Source organism: Amborella trichopoda, chromosome 5 (assembly GCF_054954075.1).
Source record: "Amborella trichopoda isolate Santa Cruz 75 chromosome 5, AtrichopodaSantaCruz75HAP2 v2.0, whole genome shotgun sequence".
Taxonomy (NCBI): domain Eukaryota; kingdom Viridiplantae; phylum Streptophyta; class Magnoliopsida; order Amborellales; family Amborellaceae; genus Amborella; species Amborella trichopoda.
This window is the reverse complement of record NC_142340.1, coordinates 13,859,033-13,883,105: the sequence shown is the minus strand read 5'-3', so window position 1 is coordinate 13,883,105 and position 24,073 is coordinate 13,859,033. Positions and strand designations below refer to the sequence as shown.

General features: G+C 41.0%; 1 protein-coding gene across 13 annotated transcripts in view; it reads right to left on the bottom strand.

Annotated features, from left to right (window-relative positions):
* EER5 (proteasome family protein) overlaps positions 1 to 21,436 on the bottom strand; it is a 62,264-nt gene extending 40,828 nt beyond the window's left edge. For all 13 annotated transcript variants that reach the window (XR_016056035.1, XR_016056037.1, XR_016056036.1 and 10 more), the window contains exon 1: positions 21,213 to 21,436. Coding sequence is in view for 6 of the 13 variants with exons in the window: in XM_088867523.1 (XP_088723649.1) it covers positions 21,213 to 21,383 (171 nt within the window). In the remaining 7 variants the exon portion in view is untranslated. The remainder of the gene's footprint in view (positions 1 to 21,212) is intronic.
* Between the last annotated feature and the right edge of the window lie 2,637 nt (positions 21,437 to 24,073).

Sequence of the window (24,073 nt, the reverse complement as noted above, 5' to 3'; positions counted from 1 at the left end):
AAGGGGGATCGAATTTGGAGAGACCTTGGAGCAGAGCGTTAGCCACCATCTAAATGGAATTACCAAAGCAGAGAAAGCTGTTGAAAGTTGAGATAATATTAACATTGCAATCGTCGCACTTTGTCTAGGTGAAATACATTGGCTATGTCATTGTTAGATGTCCATGTCCAGGAAAACCCTCTGATACGCATGTCCAGGACTCAAAGAAGGCGACGTCGTCGTCCTCCTCCTTCCCCTGCCCCTCTTGCCACCTTTAACTGGATTTGCATCTACGACCTTTATCCCAAACCCCATTGGAGTTCCATCTGTCTTCTTCCAAAGACTAAGCGTTCCATTCCACCTATTCAACTAGTTCGTGAGCTTGGTGTTAAATCCTTTGATTTGAAGAAAAGGAAGGTCGTTCCATCTTTCCCTGCCTTTAGCTTACAGGGTAAGCAGCCTCCCTCTCCTCCCCCTGTTTCTTACTCTCAGGTTGCGGCTCGTTCCTCGGCCACAAATTCTCCTGGTGCACCAGGAGAATTAGTGGCCGAGGAAAGCTTTCCCCACATTCAACCTTTCCCCTTTTTGCCCTTTCATAGTCTCCATCCCTCCAGAAGAGTCCAACCACCTTAAAACCAAATTTACTGCTTCTCTAGTTGGCACTTTCCTCCCTATTAAAGACGACGTGAGAGGTATAGAAAAATGGGCTCAAAACATTTGGAAGGACCCCAATATTATAGCAAGGAGACTCTCTGGCGGAGACTACCTTCTTTCTTTCTCTTCCCTGGAACAAGCTTGCCTAAGTTTACAATCTTCTAACCCTTTGGTCTTCAAAGGGGCTACCCTCCACCTTTGTGTTTGGTCCTCCCAAGAAGGATCGTATAAAACGAAAAAAATCTAGCTAACCCTTCATCACCTACCACTTCATGTCTGGTCTCCATCTACCTTTAGAAGGGTGGCGGAGGCGTGCAGTAGTCTCATCTCGATCCATTGGAAGTCTAACGAAACTCTTCCGCTGGGGTCGATCTGTCTTCTCTTGGAAGTCCTAGATGCTAGTCTCATCCCCTCGAGTGTCTGGGTAGAAGCTGATAACCTATTCTATCCAATTTCCCTCTCTTGGTCGGATGCATCCCCGCCATCAGCCCACTTCCTTAACAGGTAGGCTCCCTCCCCAACCAAGGATCCCTCTTCTTCTTCCTGAATCACTGTGTTGCGTAAATCCGGCCACCACAAGAGGCGCCGTCGCCAGCCACAGGCATGGTTCAGGTTTGGACACAGTCCGTCCCAGCCCTCCGGCCAACCTCCAGCCAGCCTTCCAAGTGGCACTGTTTCGGCCACCACAGGACACCGTGATGTCAGCTCCCTGCCGACGTAGGCTTTTCTGCAGCCAATCAACACTGGCCCAAGCCCCGATGTCGGTGGGGTAGCTGAAGCCCGTCAACTCTCCTCGGGCTTGCAAGCTCCCCTGACTCACCACCCCGACAAGGAGGTCATATAGAGGATGAAGATCCACCAGGCCGTCCAACCGTGCTAGAGGGCTGCTTTTACGGGCTTGGTACCTTCGAGAGATCCATGAAGACAGGACCCAAATCTCGAAGACCACGAATGATGCCTCGACATCTGTCCAGGCCAAAGCTTTTCCCCTTCGATCGATAGACACGGGGCTTTCGAACCATCCCTCCACTCCCCACGTGGCGAACGCGCCAGCTCATTCGCATGCCCCTTCTCCTTCGATAGAGACACCAGGCAGGCAGAGGTAGTCAACCGCCTCCTTTTCACCTACCACCGTCCTTTCGTCTGCCTCCCTCCCCCCTTCCCAAGGCGGTCTCATAGTAATCGCTGCGCCACCTGGCCACATCCCGACGGCCCCCTCTCTCTCCTCCTCCTCAGCCGCCTCGGGTACCATCCCCTCCTTCACTTTCCCTCCCCACAGCCGACTGGAATGTTCTCAACCTTCCTCCCCTGTTTCGTCTTCCCCTCTTTCTCTTCTGCCTCCCCCCCCTGCTGGCTAGCTTCCTCCTCTAACCCTTCTGTTCCCTCTAGCTCTTTTCCCCTACCTCTTCTCTCCTTGTCCCTTCTCCCTCTCAATCTTCAACCGGTTGGAGGCCCGCTTTCGTCAAGAACTATTTAGAATACCACCTAGACTTTCCCATCCATGGAATACGGAGGGACTTTCCCATCCATGGAATACGGAGGCTCTTCCCTCCCCCATGGCATTCTAGTGGTGCACTCCTTCTACCCCTCTCCTCCAGACCATGCATTCCCTTCCTCGCTCCTTGACCCTTTCCTCCCCCATCATTCGCACTGCAATCGCTGAAGATGCCCCAAAGCTTGATGACCCCTTAGGACACAACACACCAAGATGATGAACAACAGGGCTTGGGCAGGTAGAAACTAATAATGTCAACCAATGAAGCTAACTTGGGGAAAGTTTTAAGCGAGTTTGTAGTTAAGTGGCCCAAACTATAGTCAGGTTATGAAAGGATTCTGCGATGCTAGGAGTGGTATGATGGGTGCCTCTGAAGACCTTGAAATTCCTCTCACGCCAGATGAACCAAAAAAGGTTAGCCATGACCAAATTTCTTTAAAGGAAGATGGTGGCTGCAGGATACACAGGATAAGGAAAGGTAGAGAAGAGCTGAGAAATGGATTGAGAGGGAAACCACATCCAGTTAACATCCTTGAGGACATCCAGTTGACGTCCTTGAGGTCTAAGTTCAAAGATGGGACGCGACAGAACAATGAAGAAACAAGTGCGCGTGCATGCCATAAGCATCAATGCACAAACAACGGTTAGCTAGATGGAGGCCCCTTTTTGTAGTTGGTCAGCAGTAAGATAGAGGCCAAGGATAGCCAGCCAAATAAAAGCACGAAATTTGGGAGGCAAGGTTGAAAGCCAGACTTTGTGATGTGGAGTGGGGGGATTGAAGGAGGTCATAGAGGTGTAGAAAGAGGGGACCTTAAAAACTCCCAAAGGAGAGGGGTCCAGATGATTCAGTCAAGACTAGAGTTTGGAAGGGGAGAAAGAAGGATTGCAAAAGGTTTAAGAATCAAGAGATCTAAAAAATGTGAAGTTTCTTAGTCCAAGAGAAGTCTCCAAAACGAGGGGGTCCAAACTAGGGGTTTTTGAGGAGAATCAAGACGCTCCACTACAGTGGCATTAGGGAAGTAATGTTTTGAGGAGAATCAAGACGTTCCACTACAGTGGCATTAGGAAAAGTAATGTTTTGAGGAGAATCAAGACATTGCTCTACAAGGGCATTAGGGAAGTAAGCTAAGAGCAAAAGGTTTGACCAAAGTTGGTATCAGAGCACAAGTTGCCAAAGATGGGAATTGGAGAGCAAAGTAGATTTATTACTTGGAGAGGACAGAAACAAAACTCAAAGGGAAGGTGACACAAATTTAAATTTCTTTATTTTCGTACATTTTTCCATATGGCAAACAATAGCAATTCAAATATTTCTCAACCATCAATTCCGATTTCTAAAGGTGATTTTTATGAGCATTGAAGCATTAAAATGAAAACAATGTTTTAATTTCAAGATTTATGGGGTGTGGTTGAGAATGGTTGTGCAGAGCATCTAGGTGAAGAGGCTAAACTTATTACAGCCCAAAGGACAGAAATAAGAGAAAATAAAAGGAAGGATTTGAAGACATTATTTTTCATACAGCAAGCAGTTCATGAGTGAATTTTTTCAAGGATTGCTTCTACAACTTCGTCGAATGAGGCTTGGAGCATTTTGCAAAGGGAGTATCATCGAACAAATAAGGTAAAAACAGTAAAACTCCAATCACTTCGACAAGAATTTGAAATTTTGCTTATGAAAAATAATGAGACAATTCAAGATTTTCTTGCTAGGGTGACTACAATAGTAAATCAAATGAAATCATTTGGAGAAGATATTTCTGATAAAAATGTAGTTGAAAAAGTTTTGAGAATGTGACCCTTCGATTGAGCATTTGGATCGAAAGGAACTCTAGACCTTTTAGAGGCATTTCCAAATGCAATAACTCCATTTTTTACTCAAATTACTGTCTGGATCTCTCTGTGGGCTCAGCTTATCCCTATCTTTGCCTCTATTCCTACCTTCTCAACCTCTCTGTCCCCGCGTTTCGCCCTAGAGCACTGTGGTCTCCCCCTCCATTTGGCCTCCTAAAGCTCAACACTGATGGTTCTTATCTTGGAAACGCAGGACCCTCAGGAATAGGAGGTATCCTTGCAAACTCGGCAAGAACTCCACTTTCTTTCTCACACTATATTGAAATCTCTTATTCCACTTTCACTGAAGCAAGGCCCTCCTAGAAGGACTCAAGCTGGTGCCTCAATCTTGAACGCAGTACGAAGGTCTGATTGTGAAATCAAACTCTAGTAACTCAATTTCTTGGGCAAACCAACAACACCATCCGCCTTAGAGACTCTCCCCTATTTTTGAGCAAATAGCATTCTTATGCAGCTTCATTCCCCAAGTCATCTTCAAGCGTATTCTTCTGGAGGCCAACAGTGAGGCGAATGGACTAGCCAAGTAAGGAGCACCAGCATCACAGGTGCACCCCCTATACCCTGATCCTTTCTCGCTCTTCTCTCCTCCCCCCTACACCTCTCGCTCCTTCCCCCTTCTCGTCTTCCCCCCCCCCCTTTTCTCTCTCTCTCTCTCTCTCTCTCTCTCTCTCTCCTTCTCTCTCTCGTAGCAAAGACAAAAAACCAAAACAAAAACAAAAAAAACAAAAAAGAAAAAAAACTTTATTTTCATCTCCGTTACCTTTCCCCAAACCCTCTTGCATCTCTCTACAACCTTCTCAGTCTTTTTTGCTCTAAGGCCCTCTCTCTTCTGACAACCCTCTTTTCTAATAACCCTCTTTCTTTGCAAAACCTTCTAAATTTACCTCTACTCTCATCAATTTTACCTTGGAGACTCTCCTTGCCTTCCAAACCCCCCCCCCCCCCCCCCCCCCTCTTCTCTCTCTAGCAGCAAGGACAACATGATTGGGATAACTAAAGGCTTCATGCAAGACAACTTTATTAGCACACTCGTCTTCCCTCCCTTCTAGAACAAGTTTCGTTTCGAAGGCTCAACCCGATACTCTACTCTCTCTCTCTCTCTCTCTCTCTCTCTCTCTCTCTCTCTCTCTCTCTTCTCTCTCTCTACTCCTTTTTTCTTCTTCTTCCCTATTGGACTTATTATCTCAACTGCTCTTTCTATCTTGGCTACTGTCCATTTTTTCTATCTTTCCTAGGGCTTCACCACGGGGCTCTCTCTCTATCTGCAGCTCTACCATAAACCTATCTCTCTCTCATCTACCAATCACCCATCTCTTTGTTGGGTTTATGTGGCCTTTAGAGACCCTATGAGAGCTTGTATAAGCATTGTATATGGTGAAACATAAATTCAGTGGGAGAGTGATCCTCTTGTGGACCACACTAGGCAAATGTTATTTGTCGATGCTCGAGACTCGACGTGCTAGGCCAACAGAGTTGGAAACCCAAAGTACCTGAGCATTGAAAGTTGGACAATGTGATCAAGCACGGTGTATATATATTAAAATTTTTCTTATTTTTTTTATTCTTACACCGGCAAGACCACTCACAATGTCCAATTACAAACAAATAACTCATGAAACAAATAAATAAAATAAAATAAACACGGTTCTCACTTGCTACCACTATTGAATACAATTCCTTAAATCAAAACCTTAACTCATTGCTTTATGGGAATAGAAAAGCTCAACACAACAATAAAATTTAAAAAAGTAAAATTGCCAGAAAGTAAAATTGCCAAAGATTACCTCATCTGGGCTAAGTACACCCCACGCCTAGTCTCCTCCTTTCGATGGTGCTCGGGATCTATGATCGATCTCTTGATTCTCCTGCTTATGACAAAACCCTCTAAATGACATATGGAACTTGATCTAGAACTAACTACCTAAGGCCTCAATGCCTTAGTCTTGCTCAAGCCCTCTTGGCTCAATCTTTAGAGAGATGAAAGATAAAAATCAGAGAGAGAGGGAGAGATCTACTAGCTAGGGGATGATCCCCTTTGCTACCCAAACTTAGCCTACCTTAAGCGTGCCCCACAAGAAAGAGAGATGAAAGATCTTGGGGATGCCACCTTTGGAACCCGAAGAGGGAGAGAGATGAGAGACAAAAATCAAAGAGAGAGGGAGAGATCTACCAGCTAGGGGATGATCCCCTTTGCTATCCAAACTTAGCCTTAGGCGTGCCCCACAAGAGAGAGAGATGAAAGATTTTGGGGATGCCACCTTTGGAACCCGAAGAGGGAGAGATGATCTTCCAAGGTTGGGGCATGGCCATCTTTGAGACTTGAGAGAGAGTGACGGGGCGTGCCTCTCTTGAGACTTTGGGAGAGATAATTCTTAAAGAAAGAAGAGAGAAGAGGTGTCGAGATTTATGAGGTGGGAAAACCTCTATTTATGGATTTTCTACGCCTTAGAGTTTGCCATTTTTAGTAGGATCAATTTTAATTGTCGATCTAAGGAGACTTGTGGGGTGAGAGATGTGAGTCATTCATTCCTTTGATTCATCACCTATTCCCATCAAATCTTTAAATAAGGAAATGATATCTCTTACATTCTATTTTAGTATATTCATTCCTTATTTCTTGAATCAAGCAATCTTGATTCACAAGACTTAAATTTGCCTCATCCAAAATTAGAAAGCCAACTTGCATGGGATAATCATCACCATATTAGGTAAATTTGAATAATCCCCTATGGGTGGGGTGTGCCACCCTGTGGTGGTCTCTCATGGGCCCCACCCAATTACCACATGTGTTATATGGGCCTCCATATTTTATGGAGGGTCCCACATAATTTTTAGAAAATATTTTATTTTGATTTTAAAATTTTAAATCTCATAGTTTATTTAAAACATTAAAAAATGACTTTCTCTTAACTTATAAATTCAAATGACAAAAATAAAATATCAGAAGATTCACAAAATTCAAATAAACATTCTAAAAATCATATAACATAAAATAAATTAAAACTAATTAATTTTGAATTGGATCCGCCAAGGTCTAGGAATTTATCAATACATAAGAGCACTCCACCGTCAACTGCGGACCACGATCCACCTACCTTTCTCAAACTGACCCAACAGTTCCCATGACCTAACCCACAATCAACTGCAAGGGCTCATGATTAGACCACCAAAGTTAGCCAATAGACTAGAGGATGCCATCCAAGTCTATGGATTTCAGGTTCTCCCCTAGAGACAAAACTATGGTCTGTCAGACCATGAAACAACCACGACTCAATGGTGCATAGGGGTATCTCTTGTATATGTACACGTGCTGTATGGATTAGATAACTTAGTTTGTATGGGTATACTAACAAGAAGACTAGTGTAGTTGAACCTTTGTGATTCATGAAGGTTTCACATATTGTGAAACCAAACGGGTATTGATTTATTTATGTTCGCATAAGATTGTTATACAACCTCATAATTTTGTTTTTGTTACGTTTGAGTGGGAGCTGTTGACAATCCCACGATTATTTTTAGCTGCTTCAATATTTAGATATATAGGTATCATGTTATGAAAGACCAGATAAACTCAATATTCCAGTGGGAGCACCTGCTTGTGTTTGACAGGCCAGCTAGAACAACATACTGTTGTTTACCCATGGAACCCGGATGCATGACGCTAGTTGTATGACTACATAAGGGAGCAGCTTGATTGAAAAACTGCTTTAAGCCCAAGGAAATACGACCCCATGCGATGAGGGTACGTGATGATCTTCTGCGACAACGAGTCCATAATTCGCAATGCGATATGAAAGATGGACTACGACCATGTACGAGATGAGATCTGAACAGCAAAGAGAAAGACGCGCTGCCTCCATAAATCCCTTGTCAAAGGATCGATGACGAAAGCCATGATTAATGTAATGAGAGAGAATAAGTGAAAAATGCTTGATAGAGAGACTGTAATTGCGGGGATGAGAATGTGAGGAAGAGAAATTGTAAAGCCTTCAAAGGCCAAGTGGGACATGTTGGGTTTATATGGTCTTTAAAGGCCTTATGAGAGCTTGTATACACATTATATATAGTGAAACATAAACTCAGTGGGAGTATGGTCTTTTTGTTGACCATACTAGGCAAATGCTATTTGTCGATACTCCGATTAGACTCGACGTGCTAGGCCAACTGAGTTGGAAAAACCCAAGGTACCTAGGCATAGGGATGTAACCGAGAAGGTTTTAGCGAGTTAACCCTTGATGAGGTCGAAATATGCCCGAATGAGAGCCGAGGGACTGTGTAACCCTTGTGTGTGATGAATGGCCTTTAGAGACATGGCTAAAACCTCATCGTTGTACCATCACACGATATGTACATATAAATACCGTATTGAGATAATAATCCACCATTGAGAGTGAAGCGTGTACATGTGCGAGAGATTACCTCTATGCAACATTGAGTCATGGTTGCATCATGGTCTGGCGAACCATGGTTTTGTCTTTAGGGGAGAACCTGAAATTCATAGACTCAAATTGTGTCCCCTAGTCTATTCGTTGACTTTGGTGGTCCAATCATGAGCCCCTGCAGTGGACTGTGGCTCATGGGAACTGCTAGGTCAATTTGAGAAAGCTAGGTGGATCCTGGTCCGCAGTTGAAGGTGGAGTGCTCCAATACATTGATAAATTCCTAGACTTAGACGAATCTGATTCCATTAAAATTAATTAATTTTAATTAATATTATGTTATATGATTTTTCAGAAGGTTTATTTGAATTTTTGTGAATTTTCACATATTTTATTTTTTGACATTTGAATTTATAAATTAAGAGAAAGTGATTTTCCAATGTTTTCCAATGTTTTAAATTAAGAGAGAGTCATTTTCCAATGTTTTAGATGAACTATGAGATTTAAAATTCTAAAATCAAAATTAAATATTTTCAAAAAATTATGTGGGAAGCCCATTTAACACATGTGGCAATTGGGTGGGGCCCATGAGAGACCACCAAAAGGTAGCACGCATGGGTGGGGCCTATGAGAGGCCACCAAAACGTAGCACGCCCCACCCATAGGGGATTATTCAAACTTGCTTAATGTGGTAATGATTATCCCATTACAAGTAAGTCTTGTGAATCAAGATTGCTTGATTCAAGAAATAAGTAATGGATATACTAAACTAGAAAGTAAGAGATATATTTTTCTTATTTAAAGATTTGATGGAATAGGTTTAGGAAATGGTTGAAAAGGTTCTAGCACCTTCTTTTGAATCTTGATGGTGGATCAAAGAAATAGAGGACTCACATCTCTCACCCCACAAATCTCCTTAGATCAACAATCAAGATAAGAGATATATTTTTCTTATTTAAAGATTTGATGGAATAGGTTTAAGAAATGGTTGGAAAAGGTTCTAGCACCTTCCTTTGAATCTTGATGGTGGATCAAAGAAATAGATGACTCACATCTCTCACCCCACAAATCTCCTTAGATCAACAGTCAAGATTTGATAAAGGCATAGAAAATTCTTCTCTCTAAGAATTCTCTCTAGGTCTCCCTAAGGGGCCTGCCCCACCAAGGATCTTTCCCTCTCTCCTTAAGTTGAAAAGAGGGACACGCCCCAACCAGCCATCTATCTCTCTCACAAGGGAGCACGCCCCAACCTAGTCAATCTCTCTTGGGTTTGAAAAGGGGCACGGCCCTAGCTCCCTTGTTAGTAAATCTCTCCCTCTCGCTTTGATTTCTCTCTCTCATCTCTCTAAAGATCAAGCCAAGGGAGCTTGAGCAAGACCAAGGCATTGAGGTCTTAGGTAGTTGGTTCTAGATTGAGATTCATTTGCCATTGAGAGGGTTTTGCTATAAGTAAGAAAATCAAGAGACCGATCTTAGATCCCGAGAACCATCGGAAGGAGGAGACTCGGCATGGGGTGTACTAAAGCCCGGTTGAGGTAATCTCTGGCAATTTTACTTCTTTAAATTTTATTTTTGCGTTGAGCTCTTTTATTCCCATAAAACAATCAATTAAGGTTTCGATTTAAGGAATTGTATTCAGTGTTTCAAAAAGCGGACCTCCCAGTGCCTGGGCGCATCGCCCAGGCATAGCCGCCAAAAATAAGCGAAAAACCCAAGGCGCTCGGGAACTTGCCTAGGCGGCCGCCCAGGAACTGTGGCCCGCCCAGAGGCAGAAAAAGCACTTGGTAGGGGCATTTTTTGCCAAGGGCCCAAATATGTGGGTTTAAGGTAGAAGTTTGGAGATTGAGCAATCAAACTCAATCTCCAAAGTCTTCTTCGGGATCTAATAGAAGTGGTGATCCCGGTTGGAAATATGGCTACAACTCAGATCCTAATAATAAAAATTGTATAGGAAGCAAGTTTTGTGAGAAAGATACAAAAAGGGACATAAACCGATCAAGAAACATCTTGTCGGTATTAGGGGGGATGTTGCCCCATGTAAAAAGACTCCTGATATTGTTAAAGATGAAATAACTAATTTTTTTAGTACGGTAAAAATGAAAAAAGATGAGAAATTTGCCTCCATAACAGAGATTAGGTCTGGGGTTCGGGTCAGTTATGACGATGATGATAGTGATGAGGATGGGGAGGGATGTCAAGAGGTAGAACAATCCATTATTAAGGGAAAGGGAAAAGGAATCGTAATTGCTTCTGGTTCTGGGAGGAAGAAGCCTTGGGTTCGAGGCCCCATGGATAGTTTTTACCCCGGCCTGACCCTAAGGTTCCAAGAGAGAAAACAAATAAGGAAAACACTATTGAAAATAGAATGAAGAAGAAAAAGAGAGATAGAGCCATTTTTTTTATTGCGACATGGTTTTATGAGGCGAGCATCCCTTTCAATACCGCTCGCCTAAGCAGCTTCTATGCCTTGATCCAGTCAATTGGCCAATTTGGGCCTGGGATGAAACCCTCAACCCCATATGAGCTTTCAGAGCCTCTTTTGAAAAAAGCAGTGAATGTCACGAAGGATGTTGTAGAAGATAAAAAAGATCATGGGCTCAGTATGGAATTTCTATTATGACTGATGCTTGGAGTGATAGGAAGAGAAGAAGTCAGATGAATTTGCTTGTGAATTGTCTTTTAGGGTATTTTTTTCAAGTCTATTGATGCATCTAATTACACCCATGATGCCCATTACATATTCCGAGTTATAGAGAAGGGAATCAAGGAGGTTGGGGAGCATCTTGTTGTACAGGTTGTCACAGACAATGCTGCTCCTAATGTTATTGTTGCTAATTTGTTGCGCATAGCTTATCCTAGAATCTTTTGGACACCATATGCAGCACATTGTATAGACCTCATGCATGAGGCTCTTGGCAGTTTAACCGACATATCAGATGCAGTGAAGAAGGCAAAGTCAGATACAAACTTCATTTATAACCACCATCTCACCCTTAGCATGATGCGTAGATTTACAAAGAAGAAAGAGATTGTGAGGCCTGGGGTCACGAGATTTGCGACCTGACACTTATTTATGCCTAGATAGCATACATTCGAGGAGAATGTAGTTGATGCAGATGTTTACCTCGGATGACTGGAGAGCATGCAAGTGGTCCAAAGATCAGATTGGGAAGAAGGTGAGAGACATTATCTTTTCTAAGGCTTTTTGGCGAGGGGTGAAGGGCGCTCTTAAGTTATTTTTTCCTCTTGTCAAAGTCTTTCGCACGGTTGACAGTGACAAGGCTTCTATGGGGAGATAGCCCAAAATTTTGACGATGATGAGAACCGCTACAAGCCTGTTTGGGAGACTATTGACACCATGTGCAGCACGTTGTATAGACCTCATGCATGAGGCTCTTGGTAGTTTAACCAACATATCAGGTGCAGTGAAGAAGGCAAAGTCAGATACAAATTTCATTTATAACCACCATCTCACCCTTAGCACAATGCGTAGATTTACAAAGAAGAAAGAGATTGTGAGGCCTGGGGTCACGAGATTTGCGACCTGGTACTTATTTATGCCTAGATAGCATACATTCGAGGAAAATGTAGTTGATGCAAATGTTTACCTCGGATGACTGGAGAGCATGCAAGTGGTCCAAGGATCAGGTTGGGAAGAAGGTGAGAGACATTATCCTTTCTAAGGCTTTTTGGCGAGGGGTGAAGGGCGCTCTTAAGTTATTTTTTCCTCTTGTCAAAGCCTTTGCACGGTTGATAGTGACAAGGCTTCTATGGGGAGATTGCCCAAAATTTTGACGATGATGAGAACCACTACAAGCCTGTTTGGGAGACTATTGATGAGAAGTGGGATAGGCAGCTACATCGGCCATTTCATGCAACTGGTTATTATTTGAACCCAGCTTTTTTTATGTTGACGAGGATATATACACAAATGACTGGATTTAATAAGTGTGCAAATGTGCTAGTCCCTGATCCTGATATCCAGAATATTATATGCGCTGATGAGCTGATAAATTACAAGTGCTTATTAAAGTTTTTTGAGAGTCCAATGGTGATGAAGCAAAAGACCAAAATTGATCCAGGTAGTAATAATATTATTAAGTTCATCAAGTTCAAGTAATGCAGTTTCATTTTTATAATTCTATTATTTATTTATGATTTTATTTCATATCTTTGCAGCCAATTGATGGAACCAACATGGGTGTAGTTCTCCAAATTTACAAAAGTTTTTCATTCGAATCTTAAACCTAACCACTTCCTCATCGGGTTGTCAGCGCAATAGGGGTACTTTTGAAGGGGTAATGGTAGTTTGTATAATTGCATTAATAATACATGAACCATATATAGAATACCCGTAGATACCTGGCTGCCAGGAAGAACTCAAGGGCATAATGTGTCAGGAGCTTGGAAGTCCCTTTTAACAGTCTTGGCCACCTTCAAGACGCACATTAGATTCCATCTAAGACTTATAGCTAGGAGGACCTTCCCCCCTCCGAGAGGTCTTTCCAAACCTTTTCTCCCTTGCTCGTGACCAGGAACCGTCAATAGCCCAGGAATTTAGCCTCTTAGGAGGTCGTAGAGTTTGGAACCCAACATCTCGAAGAAACATGACCGAAGAGGAAACTGCTGATTTCCAACGGCTCTTGAATACCCTCCACTCTCTCTTTTTCCTTTCCCATGAAAGAGACGAAATTGTCTGGACTTTAACTCCATCGGGTAAGTTCACAGTTGCTTCTTTCTATAAAAGTCTCACTTCCTTACCCTCCACCCTTGATCTCTATTCTAGAATTTGGTCCACCATTGCCCCACCAAAAGTGCAGAACCTCAACTAGCTTACGAATTTGGTCCACCATTGCCCCACCAAAAGTGCAGAACCTCAACTGGCTTGCCTTCTCACATAAGGATCCCCATCCCTAATAGATGTACTCTTTGTGAATGCGAGGAGGAAAGTAATATTCACTTGTTCTTACTGTGTGACTTCTCCTCTGACCTGTGGGGTAAGGTTCTACAATTATTTGGCATAGAATGGGTCACCCCTCCCTCGGTAAAAGCCCTTCTAACCTACAATCTCGACTCTTGCTGGCATAAGGCAGGAAGAATCCTGTGGAGGGCGACTATAGCTGCTACCATTTGGATTATATGGCTGGAAAGAAACTCAAGAATTTTTGGGGCTCTTAACATCTAACCCCAACGCTTTTTCATAACGTAACGACCTTAGGTACCTTCTGGGCCATCAATCATACATTCTTTGCGGGAATTCCAGGGAATTTCTTCCCTTTACATTGGGGAAAAATCCTTTAATTTCAAAGACAAGGCGTTAGAAGATCAAGCCACTGGCTACCACCAACCCAAGGCACCATCAAATTAAATTTTGACGGATGTTCCTTGGGGAAACCCGGTCTAGCAGGGGTTGGAGGAGTTTTTCGTAATTACTAAGGCGATATTCTCCTAACAATATCCGAATATCTCTGCCCCAAGGACTCTCACCATGCAAAAGCCTTGGCCCTCCTACTAGCTTTGAAAAAGTTCAACCCCTCTTGGGGTCTAAGTCTAATAGTTGAAGGGGACTCAAAAATCTCTTGGGCCAGTCGAACAAGCGATCCACCATGGTACTTGATCCCAATTTTTGATGAGGTTCACCAAATTTGCAGGGTTATAGACGTCTCATGGCAGCATACTTGGCGGATGTCCAACGATCTCCCAGATCGGCTGGCGAAGGAGGGCGCTAGAAGTCGGAGTCAAGTCGCTCAAAACAGGTCCACATTCTTTTTTGCAATGGACCAGTGGACACTTTTTTTATTATACTTTTTCATACATATTGCACTGTAACTTTCACTGTGTAAGGGCACTTTTATAGGCCCCATCTTTGGTTTTTGGCTTGTAAGAAGGAGGGCGCTAGAAGTCGGAGTCAAGTCGCTCAAAACAGATCCACATTCTTTTTTGCAATGGACCAGTGGACACTTTTTTTATTATACTTTTTCATACATATTGCACTGTAACTTTCACTGTGTAAGGGCACTTTTATAGGCCCCATCTTTGGTTTTTGGCTTGTAAGTCTTGTAAGGGGAAAATCCGAAATCCTATAACCCAATTTTTTGTAAGTCTTGTAAGGGGGAAATCCGAAATCCTATAACCCAATTTTTTGTATAAGGTCTGCTGACCTAACTTCACTGAGAATCTCATCTAGAGGGATCTCTCAAACTTTCACTTTCTTGTACTACTTCTTTATACAACAATACAAAAGTCAACATTAATCAAAAAAAAATTCATGAACTATATATTTTAATTATTTAATATTTATATTAGTTAGTTTCATTTGATTATGTTAGATTCATACAAAGAAAGGACCAGGCATGAATCAAAGAGGCTCAATGACCTAGCCTATGTCAAGTATAATCGATTCTTGAAGGACAGGTTTGCTAAGAGAGATAAGAGAGACCCCTCAGATCAAAAAATATGAACAATGCTATGGAGTGGTTAGTTGATGATGGTGAGGTTGAAAGACATGAAGGATTGACATGGGACATGAATATGGATGCTTCAAGGACATAAGCCGACCCTCTTAGGGCCACTAGATTTTCTGCACAAAGGACGAGGGCGGAGGAAGAGGAGGAAGAAGAGGCAGATTCAGAAGAGACAGAGGAGGACGACCAATATGTCGAGGAGGGTGACGACTCTGATGCAATGATGCAAATGCAGTTGACCCTACTTTTTCTGATGATGAATGATGAATGATGAATAACGATTAAACTTTGAACAATGATTGAAGATTCTTTGAGTCTTCAAGATTTACTTTCATTTTGTTTTCTTCCTCTTGTGTATTGTGGATAGTGGATTTGTAGTTCCACTGGTTTGGTATTTGGTAACTTTGGTTTGATAATTTGGTTGGTAAATAAGTATTAATTGGATATGGACCGAGTGATGGTTATGCTTTTCGAGTGTGTGCTAATGTGTAGTATACTTTTGAATTCTAATATACCCTAAATACCTAATTCTTATATTGTATACAATATATATATTGTTAAAGACCATATAATCCTTTTTTTGTTCAACTGAGCCGCCTAGGTTCTAGGCGCCCGCCTAGGCATTGGGCGGCCTGGACCCCCCAGGCCGCCGAGGACCCGCCTAGCGCTTTTTGAAACACTGATTGTATTCAATATCGGTAGCAAGTGAGAACCGTGTTTCTTTTCTTTTCGTTATTTGTTTCAAGAGTTATTTGTTTGTAATTGGACATTGTGAGTGGTCTTGTCGGTGTAAGAATAAGAAAAATAAGAAAAAAATTTAATCCATATGCTCTGTGCTTGATCACATAGTCCAACTTTCACTCCTCTCCTGAAACTTCTCACCACGGTCCCTATCCGTCTCTTGCACTCTTCTCTGGAAACTTCTCACCACGGTCCTTGTCCGTCTCTTGCAATGATGTCAGAGAGCTTCGAAGACTCGCAGACAACTACGAAGTTGGCCCTGCAACTTCTGAATATCTTGTATTTCTTTTCCTATTTTGTTTAGGATATTTTTAAGTAGTGCCTCTTGCTTTTCTCTCTATAACTCTCTCCCCTCCTCCTATCTACTGCTCTACTGTAAACCTATATGTCTCTCTTTCTCTCTCATCTACCAATCATCCCCATCACCATCACCTCTGCTATAATATCTCACCACGGGTCCCTACCCGTCTCTTGCAAAGATGCCAGAAAGCTTGGAAGACTCACAGACTACTAAGAAGTGAGGCCCATAGAAGACTCTGTATTTCTTTTTCTTTTTTCTTTTTTGTTTTGAGCATTTAAGTAGTGCCTCTTCCTTTTCTCTCTATAACACTCCCCCCTCCATCCTTTTCTCCGTCTCCTATCTAAGTTTTGACTGTTGTATACTGAACACCCAATTTGTGGGATGTCGTCTTATGGCTGTTGTCTAAATCTTTATTATATATATATATATATATATATATATATATAAAGTTAACCTTTCTCAAAAAAATAAAAATTGAGGGAGGTGATGATGTGGAGTAGATTGCTTTGTCTCAGTCTAGGAAAGGAAAGGAAGATGTAATTGGATCTAGGGGGCCTAAGAGACCTCCGGTTAAGGGGCCTAAGGATACCTTTTTTACCCTTCCTAACCCCAAGGCTGCAGTTGAGAAAATCAAGAAGCAAACAACCATTGAGAAGAAAATAAGGGAGGAGAGAGAGAATTGTTAAGTACATTGCTCGGTGGTTTTATGAGGCAAGTATTCCTTTCAATGCTGCTCACCCATAGCAGTTTCTAAACCTTGGTGGAGGCAATTGGCCAATTTGGACCTGGGTTGAAGCTCCCAACCCTATATGAACTTTCAGAGCCTCTTTTGGAAAAATAGGTGCAGATCACGAGGGAGATTGTGGACTCACAGAAGGATACATGAGACCAATATGAGGTGTCTATTATCATTGACACTTGGTGTGACAGGAATAGAAGAAGTCAGATGAATTTGTTGGTGAATTATCCTTTAGGGACTTTTTTTTAGGTCTATTGATGCCTCCAATGATAGCCATGATGCCATTCACTTATTTAAAGTGTTTGAGAAAGGCATCAAAGAGGTTGGGGAGCAGCATAGTATTCAGGTTGTCACAGATAACGCTGCTCCTAATTTTGTTGCCTCTAATTTGTTACACATGAGCAAACCTCATATCTTTTGGACACCATGAGCAGCACATTGCATCGACCTCATGCTTGAGGCTATTGGCAATACTAGCGAGATTGCAGGCATAGTTAGGAAGGCCAAGTTAGTTACAACCATCTTCTATAGCCACACCCTCACTCTCGGCATGATGCGTAGGTTTACAAAGAAGAAGGAGATAGTGAGGTCGGGAATCACAAGATTTGCTCCCTGCTTTCTATGTCTAGATAGCATACATTTGAGGAGAGTCTAGTTGAGGCAGATGTTCACTTTTGATGATTGAGGAGCATGTAAGTGGGCCAGGGATCAGAAAGGGAAGAAAGTAAGACATATTATCCTATCTAAGCCTTTTGGTCGAGTGGTGAAGGCCACTCTACAGGTATTTTTTTCCTCTTGCCAAAGTCCTTTGAATGGTTGACGGTGATGAGCCCTCTAAAGGCTTCATATATGAGGCAATAGAAAGTTGCAAGAGAGAGATAGCCCATAATTCTTTTAGTGCCACTATGAGCCAATTTGGACGATTATTGATGAGAAGTGGGACCAGCAGCTACACAGACCATTGCATAACGCTAGTTATTTTTTTAACCCAAAGTTTTTTTTTTTTGGTTGTTAGGGGTATACAGACAAATGATACAATTATGACTGGATTTAATAAGTCTGGATGTACTAGTCCCTAATCAGGAAATCCAAGACATTATATGCGTTGATGAAATAATAAATTACAAGTGTGCATTAAGTCTTTTGAAAGTGCAATGTCAATAAAACAAAGGACCAAAGTTGATCCAGGTAATAATATACTTAACCACGTCTTCAAGCTCCAGTGTCATGTTTGTTGTTTGTTTTTTACATTTATAATCAATTTGCAGCCAATTAATGGAATGAGCACGGGTGTAGTGCTCCAAACTTACAAAAGAGGGCAATTCGGATCTTAAGCCTGACCACTACCCTGTCTGACTGTGAACGGAACTGGATTACTTGTGAGATGTTATGTTTGTTACTAACTTACTATGCTAATTAACTTTAATTTAAACAATTAAATTATATTATTAGTCTACACTTTACTACTTGGTATTAGTAATTACTCATTACCATATAAATTGTAATATTAATTAGTTTCAATTTACAATATGTGTTTTCAATTTTCCATGTAGGCTCCTAAAAAGAAAAAAAAGCTTCCAATGACTTAGTTTATGTAAAGTTAAATTGATTCTTGAAGGAAAGACGAATTGAATCTTGAAGGAAAGACGACCCCCTTAGAACAAAAGACAAGGACAATGCCATGGCGTGGTTGGTTGATGATGACGAGGTCAAGGGGTATGACGGATTGACTGATGTGGTTATGAAGGCCTCAAGTATTACAGTCGACCCTCCTAAGGCCCACTAGATCACCTTCACAAAGGACAAGGGAGCAGAGGAAGAGGAGGAAGGGCGCACAAGTTACAGAGAAGGACAAGCGTCATGTTAAGGAGGGAGATGACACCAATGATGATGGGCTCGACTCCAATGCATATAATGCAACTGACCCTACTATTTCTAATGATGATTGAAGACTCTTAGAGTCTTCAAATCTATATTTCTTTTCTTTTTCTTTTCCTCCTTATGTATATGGACTATGGAGTATGGAGTGTATGGACTATGCACTGTGTGGTGTCTAGTAGTAAATTTAAATGTTGGATTATATTATTTTTTCTTTTGAGAGAAAGTTATTATATTAAGGAGAAGGAAGATTACATGAGGATGTTGGATTATATTTTCCTTGTCTAAATCATAAATACTTTGGACCTCAATATGCTTCTTCTTTTTCTTACTATGTATGGAGTATGGACTGATGGTATGCAGTGTATAGACTATGGATGGACTATTTGTTATGCACTCTTGATGTGTTATGCCTCATTATGTATGTTTTGCACAAAATAAACAATTGGATCAAACACCTCCTTCCACTTGGGTGGCCGCCTAAGCGTTGGGCAGCCAGGACCCCCCCACCCCACCCCCCACCGCCTGCCGTTTTCTGGAAAATTGGGTCAAGAGATAGAAGAAACAACTCAAGGCTCAAGTTTAACGTAGGACAAGCATTAGGAGCGGTGGGATGGCCATGTGTCCTAGGACTACCATGGTCACCACAATGCCTAAGGAGCTCTATGGTCCAAGGCACAGGATCGTGATCCTACAGAGTAGGGATTTGTTCATGGAGCACAGGTAAAAGGTGGTCCAATTGGTGCTCCACAATGGAAACAGACCAACAGGGGAAATCCACTGCCTACAGGTTGATGGAGATGGAATTAGAATGGGTCCCAAAGGTCAGGACTAGAGATCTGGGGATGACCTCCAAGGAAAGGGACAAAACGAGAATCAAAACAAGCCCAAGAGGGGAGATGCCTGTTGGGACAAAGCTTAAGGAAACCACCCCAAAGATTTCCAATCGCTCTGTAAACAGCACATTAGCAAGCATGGACAGGGATCACATGGACACAAATCCAACAACAATCGGGGCGGGTAGCAATGAAGCCAAATTCCAAGGAGAGAGACTTAGTTTCCTTTTCTGCAAACTAGTCCTTTGGATAGGGCCACAGCCTCACAAAACTCATTAGAAGGGAAAAAAAAGAAAATGTCAGGCATTGTGGGGTGGGTAACACAATGTGAGCTTCAATTTCTAGATTGAGGAGGCCCATTTTGGGATGCCCTTTGAATTGTGTCTTTGTGGGGAGCATTTAGCAACAATAGAATTATGCAAAACTTCTAACTTCTTTTCGAAGAGGCTACCATGGATGAGTGTGTGGTTGGAGGAGCAGGTAACCTAACAGTTAGGCTAGGGATATAAGGTCCCAATCAAGGACCTTGAAGAGGTTGAACCATGGCAGGGTGGCTAAGATGGGTTGGAATTGGACAAGGATGTGACTTTAAGCGAGAGGAATAGGAAAGGAAGGCAAGGGGAGAGAGGGTGTGAGATTGTGGGGTAGGGGGCTGTTTTGTGGGTTGGGGCCCCCGCGGTTGAAGAGGGATGAAATGGGCTGCAATTTGGCAACCAGGGACTTGGTTGAGGGTTTGAAGAGTTAAATATATTTATTATAGAGAGGGGGGGGGGGGGGGGGGAGATATTGGATGGGTGGGAGTGGGAGTTGTTGGGGAGATTAAAGGCCTATAGTGGTGATGTTTTGGTGTGAGTTTGCTAGGCTTGAGGTATTAGAGGTTGTTTGAGGCAGGGGGATGATTTGGTGACAGAATGCATACGTGCACACAGAGATGGAAACAATACTATTACATTTCAAGTGGTTCTCAAGATGGAAAAACCATCCGAAAGTCATTTCATTTTCAGTACGCAAATCCATAAAGCATCCCTCATAGCATGCCAACAATAAATTGGGGCTAGTATACATGGAGTTTAAAAGGGAGAGAAAAGAAAGGAAGTCATATCAAGGAGTGGGCTAAAAGGAAAGTTTCACTAGATCCATGAGGCTAGATCTAAGTGAGGGCTATCAGGGATTCAAGAACAAACCGATCAAAAAACAAATCAAGAATGGGTTGTGGTTCCAAAGTTACTAGTGTAAATATGACAGCCGATTTTTCAAGAGTTAATCCAATAAAGGAAAAAAAAAGGACAAAACAAAGCAATTAGCTCATTGGAAGATTTCTGAATGATTTTTTTTCTCTGTACTAAGAATGAACAAACCAAATTAAATGAAATTTTTTAAAAAAGTGGATCATAGACAGGAGAACAATGAGCTCTGTTCAGCACGAATTGACGTAGAACGTATCAATTATTCAATTTTTTAATAAAAAGAAGGACAGATTATAGACTGAAAAATAAGCTCGCTCCAGCGAGAACTACCATAGAATGCATCACTCATTCAAAAATAAATAATCTTAGAGTCATGGAATAAAGTTGCAGCACAAAGGACATAAGAAAGCTAGACTTAGGGTTGATATGGATTTTACAAGGACCTATATACTGTAGATTCCAACACATCTGATAGTTCTAAAACTCTCTAAATACAATCTATCCTAATCTCATGGCTAAAGCCCTCCCATAATCTCTTCAAAGATATGCAAAATCAGCACGGGCATGATTTAGCAAGACAATCCAAACCAAGTAATAAAAGTATGTTCATTGCCCTGAATTCCTCACATATTACTAGTATAAATGTAGATTGTAGAGAGATCGGAAAAAATCGACGTTCAAAATGTAGAGAGAGAGAGAGATTTGAACCTGGAGAACGTCGAGTGCATCAGCAAGAGAGAGGAAGTAGGGGGAGTTGGAGGAGAGAGAGAAGAGTGGAGCGAGAGAGGGGCCGTCCTGAGAGGACACGGCGTCGGCGAAGTAAGAGAGAAAGTCTGAGAGCCTTCTTTGAGCGTCTCCCATGCTCGTGTACCCAGCCATCCTCTCTCCCAAAAGATCTCTCTCTCTCTCTTTCTCTCGTTCTTCCTTAGCAGAGAATGCGCAGGGTTGCAGCGGGAGGTTTACTGACTGTAAAATGGTGAGAAGTTTGAAAAGAAGGGGAACCGTGCAATACGACAACAAGCCCTCGCGGTCTTCGATAATAGATTAAGAGGGACGTATCTAAAAACTTACATACTCCTTATCTAAACGTAACCGCCCATTTTGAATGGAGGGTTAAGATTGCCCCAATCACAATGTCACACCTCTCCACTATTTTATTTTTAACTTTTTTTTATAAATTATTTTGACACTAAAATTTGGATGTCCAATCCCATGGCTTTAGCCAAAAATATAAAACAAATATGTCCAATAAAATAAAATGACAAATATACCTTGAAAATTTCAAGAGGTATTTTGGTTATTATATTTTATCAAAAAATTATTTTTAATATTTTTTATAGGTGCACCAATAAAAGGATGTCACATATCGAATTCCATATTCTTACAAATTTTATAAAAAAATTAAAAATAAAATACTTTGAGACGTCGGATCTAAGATCAAATGGTGAGAAGCTCTTTTGATCAAAATTGGACGATTGAATGGTAGAGAAAGCATAGATCTTTTATGTTGTAGGGGAAATATAGAAACATATCACTATCTATTACTACATAGCGAAAGTTATAGCATCGACGAAAAAAAGAAAAATAAATAAATAAATAGAATAACTATTATGACATGACTTCACAAAAAATGAAAAAATAATTGTTAGGAACGTTGAGAGATATGATATAAAGAGATATATGAGAGATATTAAAAATGAGTGAACAAATATTATGATATATAGAGATATATGAGAGAACTAAAATATGTGAGTTTTTAAATTCACAACGGCCAAAAAAAAAAAAAAAAACTCGAGATAACTACTATGAGAGAAAAAAAAAAATAATATACAATAGAAATAACTAACCGTTGAATCTCTTTACTAAAAACGAAGGGATAACTGAGATAGTACGATATACAGGTACGTGAGAGAAAGGATAACTACTATGACCATTTATGATATACAGATGCGTGAGATATTATTATATAAAAAGATAAATGAGAGATAATGAAAAGGTGTGTGTTTTTGTTAATTCAAATTGACAAAAAAAAAAATGTTGAATCTCTAACAAAACGAAGGGTAACTATTATCACAATTGAGGGTAACTACTATCAGAGATATTATGATATAGCGATACAATGAAGGTAACTACCATGACGGTTGAGAGATATTATGATATAGAGATAAAATGAAGGTAATTACTATGACCGTTGAGATATATTATGCTATCGAGAGGTACATGATAAAGATAGTTAAACGGTATGACTTTTTAAAATTTGAACGGCAAAAAAAAATGAAAAAGTGTGTTACGTGAAAAATTCTAATCTCCTATCAAATTTGCCATAACTACCGAGTCGTTCTTCTATTATATAACGATTTCCTCCTTCCTCGTTCTCTCTGGTTTCGCTAATTCGCTCTACTCTACTATTTTCTCTTTCCTCATTCTCTACTCTCATCATATTCACATTTTTTCATCTCTTTCCTCATTCTCTACTCTATCAACCTATTCACATTATTTCATCGAAAGCTTACCCATCATATTCACATTATTTCATTGTCATTCTCTCTCCTGTCGCTAATTCTCTCTCTCTACTATTTTCTCTTCCCTCATTCTCTACTCTCATCATATTCACATTATTTTATCTATTTCCTCGTACTCTATTCTATCATCATATTCACATTACTTTATTGAACATCTAACAAGACCATATTGAAAGCCTAATAAGACGTTATTTATTGAAAGTCTAACAATACCATATCGTTCTCTTTCACTTAAAGCTTAACAAGACCATATTGTTCAGTCTGACTGAAAAGTTCGTATCTTTTGAAGAGGACTGAAAGTCTATCTTGTTGGGTTTAGTGATAGTTAAATCATCATACCCATATTTTTTTATAAAGATTAAGGTATTATGGGAAATAAAAAATTAAATTTCTTAAGAAGCAATAAGTGATATCTTTATTAGAGAGTCAAAGATGATATAATACTTATCCTTTGAGCGTCACTCCTTTAGGGTTATGGGAATGTATGGTCTCTTCTTTAGGGTTATGGGAATGTATGGTCACTTCTTTAGGGTTATGGGAATGTATTTCCAATATGGAGATAGGTCTCCATGATACATGTCTCATCTCTCTATGTTGCTCTCGAGGTTACCTTTTTGGTCATGGTATTGCAGTGGGAAAGATGATGTTGATGGACGGTATCTCTCAGTGGACAAAGCGGATAGGTATTATCTCTTGTAACCCAAAACTGTAATCTTCATTGTAATAGTAGATTTCTAATTGTCGAGGTCATGGATGTAGCCCTACGGAGTGAACACGTAAATCGTGTGTTGTTGTGGTGTGTTTTTTATATTTGCTTTATTTATCGCACTCGATTTATAATTGTATTCATTTTGCATTTAATCAATCATGTACTGGTGGGATCTCGATATTTGGGATTTCCGGTGCCGCAAGTTAAGGGGTTATCGAAATCCCTACATACATACCATATCGTTCAATAGATAAAGTGAAGTAATAAAAGCAACCCTTTATCCCTTTCCATCTCTATATGTGTTATGCTTTTATGTATTCATCACGGTTATGGTTCTT